This window comes from Toxorhynchites rutilus, chromosome 3 (genome assembly GCF_029784135.1).
Source record: "Toxorhynchites rutilus septentrionalis strain SRP chromosome 3, ASM2978413v1, whole genome shotgun sequence".
Taxonomy (NCBI): Eukaryota; Metazoa; Arthropoda; class Insecta; order Diptera; family Culicidae; genus Toxorhynchites; species Toxorhynchites rutilus.
The window spans coordinates 23,052,786-23,060,078 of NC_073746.1; the positions used below are offsets into that span (position 1 = coordinate 23,052,786).

A 7,293-nucleotide genomic window follows, 5' to 3' on the forward strand; every position below is an offset into this window, starting at 1 on the left:
AGTGAGACAACCAAAACAAACAATGGTAGAGAAAACAATACAAACATTTCCAACCTGGCTTGCTTGTGCTCGATTTGTTTCTTGGAGTTCATTTGTATTTCGCTGCATTTCTTCAAAATGGTCTCCTCTGAAATTAATTGAGTTTTCGTACATCCTGCTACCTTTGTTTTTATTCGTTCTACTGAGTGTACGATGTCCAGCAGCGATGTTTTGTGTTTCTGAATTTCACACAGCTTTCTCCCAGCTTGAGCTTCGACCTCCCTTATCGCTTTATCGGCGAACAACCGAATTGCGCTCACTGTTTCTGCCTTCAACACTTCCACCAGTTCCATAGATTGATTGGTTTTCTTGACGGTCAGAGCGATCTTCTTTAGGTTTTGTGTCGTCTTTTCGATTTCCCGTTTCACAATCTGTCTGTCACTGTTGTAGATCACCTCCATACTTTTGAATGTGTGATCCCAATGGATATGATCATTCACAGCGCACTCGTTACATATGCAGACTTCACATTGGCGGCAATACAAGTTGACGGTTTGCATATGCTTGGGACATGTTTCGTTGTTGCGGACGTCGGCAGACGATGGCTTCGGTTCGTCGCAGCAACTACGCTGTAGTCTTTCCATTTCCTGGAACCAACGTACCTTCACCAGTTTCTCCAGCTGCACGACACGATTGCAGTGAGGACAGTTCAGGTGCCGTTCGGCCTCTAACCATTTCAATATACAAGTGTAGCAATAAAGTTTCGAGCAGTAAGGGCACAAATAAGGATCGTCCAATCTAGACAAACAGATCATGCACGTCGATACATCGTCAAAGTACTCACAAAATCGCGATCGCGAATTATCGGTGGATGTCATATCGTAATTTGCTGTGGAAAAAAAGCGTTGCATATTTCTTAATTAATAAATATGTCCTATATGTCCGTTCGTTTATTGTTCCGTCGTTTTTCATTATGATCTGCATTCTACGACACTACAGACTGGGTGTTTACAATAGATTTACAATAGGCTCACAACGCTTCCGATTCTATTCAATACTGCAAACAGTAGCGATAAACTCGACTAAATTTAATTTAATGCTAAATCTAAATACGTGAACCACGATTCCGACGAAAATCAACAATCAATCATCTTCTTCTTCTTCAATGGCACTAACGTTCCTAGAGAAACTTCGCCGTCTCAACGTAGTATTACTTGCGTCATTTTTATTTGTACTTAGTTGAGATTTCTATGCCAAATAACACGCCTTGAATGCATTCTGAGTGGCAAGCTCTAGAATACGCGTGATCACAGTGCAAGTCGGAGGAAATTTCTTTGATGAAAAATTCCCCCGACCAGAACGGGAATCGAACCCGAACACCCGGCATGTTAGTTATGACGCTAACCACTCGGCCAAGGGAGCACTAACAATCAGTCATATGAGTTTTATTAATCACATACCCAATTTCCTCCGAAACTAAAGATTTACTATAGATCAGTCCTAACAATTGCCCAAAAATACACAGCATACACTGCGACCGAAAGCTAACGGACTGGTTACACAACGCAATCAGAGCTTCTTATGCCGTGCGAACACATCATACGAGCTAATGTGCATTAACTCGTAAGCCGGTTCGCATGCTAGCTCGCACTGAGTAACCACGATTTTTTGACGTAGGATTACGTCTTCCAGAAACACGCAAATTGCGAATTGAAAAACGAAAAATCGGTCGCTTCGAGATAATTGCCCAACTTCGAGTGCTTATTGCTCAGTATTTTCCGAATAGATCTCCGAGATGTTTGCGTCGATTGATTCAGGCACTCCATAACAATAACATTAACGAAAATCTCGCGTAGGGCACAATCAAACCCTATTTATTTATTTACTATGACTCTACATCCCATTGAGATTAGATCTGATTCACTACTCTTCTCCAATAAACCCGGTCCATGGCTGCAGTTCTCCAACTCCCGGCTGCACCGATTCTTGACAAGTCCTGCTCCACCTGGTCCAACCACCTCGCTCGCTGGGCTCAAGCAAACCCTGCTCTCCCAGTTACTCATTCAGTACATTAGCACTCTATAGAAATAAGAATATGTCTCGTATTGAAATTATGCATTTGATGTCTTATTTTCTGCTGCGCTAATTCTAATATTTTGATAGCTAAGCTTGTACACAATATTATTTGATATATTGGTTGCTTCGCGAAAATGCATTACAACAGCCGATCATGCATCACAAAACGTTTGGTTTAACACTAAACCTACCACGAAGGGTCAAATGACCCTTTTTCAACTTTTAGTCAAAATTTTCTTGCAAATTACATTGTCACAACATCATTTGCCTACACTACTTTTCCTAAAACATACATCGAATGTATTTTTCAGTGTTTACTCCTCTCTTGTTATTTTTCTTACTGAGAAATATATGTAATCTACCCTAGTTAGTATTTGAACGAATTTCATACCAAAAAATCAAAACATCCTCATTTTACTCGCTGCGCCATCTGGTTGTAAATCCAACGTAAATTCATCAATTGGCGATCTAACGTACAAATCTACACCTAGACGGCACTGCGGTGAAAGTGATGATGGTTTTCAATTTTGCCATGTGAGCTTATGGAAGGTTTGTAGTTCTTTCCATAAATTACAATGTTATAATCATAAAAGATTATTTGATTGCAATGAGTTTTTAAGAAATTTAATTCTGTGCATTTTTATATATAACATGTTATTTTCTTATCTCTTTCAGTAGTGAAAATTGTATAAATATTGACAATGGTTGAATCAAAGACGGAAATTCTAGAGCACCATCAAAAACAAGTAGAAAAATGCATGGTTCTTGCATGTGAGAACTACCTTGGAAAGTCCGGAAGTAAAATATACGTGATTTGTTTTTGAGTTTTAGGTTACATGATCATCATTTTCTTAGTTCAAAAACAAAATCCAGGTGGCTCACCGATCGTTTACGTTTTGCGTTAGATCGCCAATATGTGTAATACCAAAGTGTTTGCGGGCGAACTGTTTGCGAACGAACCAGTGCAGCTGAACTGATTTGCGCTGGACGGAATGGATAAATAGAACGAGAACGCTTGTAAGGAAAATAAAACGATATTGTCATTTATGAGCAAAATGCATCTAACGCAGGGTTTATTTTGTTAATGTATACTCACTTTTGGGTTAAAAATTAAATTAGATTTTCGTAGTTTTAAAAGCAAAACTATATGTTTTCAATTTCATGTATTCTTTCAATTCCGCGTAACATTCATATATTTTCTGATTATCAGAAAAAAATCTGGGGGAAGCTGGGGCGATTCATGGATTAGGTAAACATAAAATCTTATAGTGAGGGCAAAGTTTTCTCGTTGGTTTCAATTCATTGTTTTGCCTATTGCGTGTACGTGTTATCGTGATTGTTTGTATGATTGAGAATCCCCGCACACTACAGACTTTTTTTCAGCCGACAGTTTGGTCGGACCGGCCTACTGGTGCAAAAACCGATCCAACTGAATCGGTGTAATGTGCGCACATGCATACCTCTCCGTACTGATTAAGAAGCCGACCGAACTATCGGTCGACAAGTCAGTCTGCAGTCTGCGGAGGCTCTGATTGTTAGTGAAAATCGCTGCTGATTTTTTCCCTTGAATGAACATTATGAAATATGATCTTACATGGAACCTGTGTGTTGTCCAAAAAGCGAATATGAAAAACTGCACATTTTTTGTGCGCATCAAATTATTACATAAACTTTTATCGACCGATAAACATATTTTCACATGCAGTTTGCGACTTTTAAAGAAGACGCAGCTTATCTTTCCCCACTAAATTTCAAAAATATAAATCCCATACGTATACTATCCACTCCTTGGTGCACCCGTGGCCGAGTGGTTAGCGTCTCATATTATCATGCCGGGTGTTCGGGTTCGATTCCCATTCTGGTCGGGGGATTTTTCGTCAATGAAATTTCCTTCGACTTGCACTGTGGTCCAAAGTACGTAGAATAGAAGGTAAGTGATATTACCTGTGTATACACACGAAGCGCGCATGTGTTACACACACAAATAAGTTAGTAATAAAGAATCCTCAATTTGTTCGATGTTAGGAAGTTTTTCCAATATTTCTTGTATTTAAAAGTTCAAAAAATCGTAAAAAGTGACAAAATCGTAAGTCGAGCCACGATAGTGTACCGCATTTTCACTGCAGGTAAGGTCTGATGTGATTTTTTTATCGATTCATACTGAACAGTGTTTGTTTACTTCAGCAATATGTCGAAGTGCCACGTCCCGCGATGCAGGAGCAGAAAAGTTTGGAATGTTTTGAAGAAAGTCGGATAACTTTCCACCGTTTTCCGACCAACAAATTGTTGAGACGGAAATGGTTAAACTTTTCCGGATACAAAAGCTCGTTCTATACGCGAAACATATTTGTTTGTTCGCTTCATTTTTCGCCGGATTCTTTTGGGGATACTTAACCTATAATCAGCAAAGAAGACGTAAATTGTGATGAGATAAACTAATCGGAGATGTTTTCAGCTATTCTATGCATACGCTTCTTGGATCTTCCAAAACGTTCCGTTCCAATGGTTATACACAAAATTCCAAATTTATACATTCAATTCTTGCGAAAGTGCAAAATATTTATTTGCAATCACTTCGGAAGATGATCCGGGATGGAGGAAATCTTTTTCTCGTTTTCCAGAAATGCCAATTTGGTCCCTTATGTGGCCTCACTACGGCTGAACACTCCAAACCGAAACCATTGAAAGCGTCGCGATGATTCTTGATGGATGTTTCAAAGGGAAAAAATCAGCAGTTTTTGCGGGAACGACACTGCTTCGATATAACCTCTCCACACATTTGTTCATCGGTTTTTGTGTTATTTTTATAATACAGGTGCGATAATTTCACTGTTTTCAATTTTAAAATGATTAAGTAAACAGCTATTTCATCATTTAGAAACATATTTTAAGACAGTTCTTTTGCTACAATTAAAAAAAATCAAAAATGTTCGAATTTATATGGATTCGATCGATGGTTTATTACAATTTTTTCCTTTTTTTCTTTGCCTATTGTTGGAGTGCGACCCTGTTCTGTTACGCTCACAGCCGTCACCCGACAGCTGTCAACAAACCGGATGTGATTTGAGGAGGAATGTCATCGGGTTTCTCATTGTCGATAGAGCCGACTGTGAACGTAGTATACAATTGTACTTTAACTATTATTACATGAAATACATGTTTATTCGTTGTTACGTTACTTCCTCGGTTTACCCTCACATCATAACAAAGTGGCGACGAGGCTGTAAGAAAAGTCGTGCCGGTAATTTGAATGTGTGATCCCAATGGATATGATCATTCACAGCGCACTCGTTACATATGCAGACTTCACATTGGCGGCAATACAAGTTGACGGTTTGCATATGCTTGGAACATGTTTCGTTGTTGCGGACGTCGGCAGACGATGGCTTCGGTTCGTCGCAGCAACTACGCTGTAGTCTTTCCATCTCCTGGAACCAACGTACCTTCACCAGTTTCTCCAGCTGCACGACACGATTGCAGTGAGGACAGTTCAGGTGCCGTTCGGCCTCTAACCATTTCAATATACAAGTGTAGCAATAAAGTTTCGAGCAGTAAGGGCACAAATAAGGATCGTCCAATCTAGACAAACAGATCATGCACGTCGATACATCGTCAAAGTACTCACAAAATCGCGATCGCGAATTATCGGTGGATGTCATATCGTAATTTGCTGTGGAAAAAAAGCGTTGCATATTTCTTAATTAATAAATATGTCCTATATGTCCGTTCGTTTATTGTTCCGTCGTTTTTCATTATGATCTGCATTCTACGACACTACAGACTGGGTGTTTACAATAGATTTACAATAGGCTCACAACGCTTCCGATTCTATTCAATACTGCAAACAGTAGCGATAAACTCGACTAAATTTAATTTAATGCTAAATCTAAATACGTGAACCACGATTCCGACGAAAATCAACAATCAATCATCTTCTTCTTCTTCAATGGCACTAACGTTCCTAGAGAAACTTCGCCGTCTCAACGTAGTATTACTTGCGTCATTTTTATTTGTACTTAGTTGAGATTTCTATGCCAAATAACACGCCTTGAATGCATTCTGAGTGGCAAGCTCTAGAATACGCGTGATCACAGTGCAAGTCGGAGGAAATTTCTTTGATGAAAAATTCCCCCGACCAGAACGGGAATCGAACCCGAACACCCGGCATGTTAGTTATGACGCTAACCACTCGGCCAAGGGAGCACTAACAATCAGTCATATGAGTTTTATTAATCACATACCCAATTTCCTCCGAAACTAAAGATTTACTATAGATCAGTCCTAACAATTGCCCAAAAATACACAGCATACACTGCGACCGAAAGCTAACGGACTGGTTACACAACGCAATCAGAGCTTCTTATGCCGTGCGAACACATCATACGAGCTAATGTGCATTAACTCGTAAGCCGGTTCGCATGCTAGCTCGCACTGAGTAACCACGATTTTTTGACGTAGGATTACGTCTTCCAGAAACACGCAAATTGCGAATTGAAAAACGAAAAATCGGTCGCTTCGAGATAATTGCCCAACTTCGAGTGCTTATTGCTCAGTATTTTCCGAATAGATCTCCGAGATGTTTGCGTCGATTGATTCAGGCACTCCATAACAATAACATTAACGAAAATCTCGCGTAGGGCACAATCAAACCCTATTTATTTATTTACTATGACTCTACATCCCATTGAGATTAGATCTGATTCACTACTCTTCTCCAATAAACCCGGTCCATGGCTGCAGTTCTCCAACTCCCGGCTGCACCGATTCTTGACAAGTCCTGCTCCACCTGGTCCAACCACCTCGCTCGCTGGGCTCAAGCAAACCCTGCTCTCCCAGTTACTCATTCAGTACATTAGCACTCTATAGAAATAAGAATATGTCTCGTATTGAAATTATGCATTTGATGTCTTATTTTCTGCTGCGCTAATTCTAATATTTTGATAGCTAAGCTTGTACACAATATTATTTGATATATTGGTTGCTTCGCGAAAATGCATTACAACAGCCGATCATGCATCACAAAACGTTTGGTTTAACACTAAACCTACCACGAAGGGTCAAATGACCCTTTTTCAACTTTTAGTCAAAATTTTCTTGCAAATTACATTGTCACAACATCATTTGCCTACACTACTTTTCCTAAAACATACATCGAATGTATTTTTCAGTGTTTACTCCTCTCTTGTTATTTTTCTTACTGAGAAATATATGTAATCTACCCTAGTTAGTATTTGAACG

General features: G+C 39.4%; 2 protein-coding genes and 1 long non-coding RNA gene across 7 annotated transcripts in view; 1 reads left to right on the plus strand and 2 right to left on the minus strand.

The window, feature by feature from the left end:
- LOC129779149 (E3 ubiquitin-protein ligase TRIM37-like) overlaps nt 1-2,436 on the minus strand; it is a 46,990-nt gene extending 44,554 nt beyond the window's left edge. For 3 of the 5 annotated variants that reach the window (XM_055786437.1, XM_055786438.1, XM_055786435.1), the window contains exons 1-2: nt 2,247-2,436; nt 55-2,058 (exon numbers count right to left, since the gene is read on the minus strand). In XM_055786437.1, coding sequence (XP_055642412.1) covers nt 55-890 — 836 coding nt within the window. In that variant the 5' untranslated portion in view covers nt 891-2,058; nt 2,247-2,436. Of the gene's footprint in view, nt 1-45; nt 2,059-2,246 lie in introns of all 5 variants that reach the window. The other 2 variants (XM_055786436.1, XM_055786434.1) reach the window with 2 other exon arrangements.
- Nucleotides 1-2,947, plus strand: part of LOC129779148 (zinc finger protein 267-like) — a 133,041-nt gene extending 130,094 nt beyond the window's left edge. The window contains exons 3-4 of the transcript XR_008743576.1: nt 2,731-2,826; nt 2,887-2,947. The gene's annotated coding sequence lies outside the window, so the exon portion shown is untranslated. The remainder of the gene's footprint in view (nt 1-2,730; nt 2,827-2,886) is intronic.
- A 2,101-nt stretch (nt 2,948-5,048) lies between these two features.
- On the minus strand, nt 5,049-7,293 carry LOC129778660 (uncharacterized). The gene is made up of 3 exons (XR_008743474.1): nt 7,104-7,293; nt 6,297-6,915; nt 5,049-5,725 (listed from the first exon to the last, which is right to left on the minus strand). It is a non-coding gene; the product is annotated as an uncharacterized LOC129778660 (long non-coding RNA).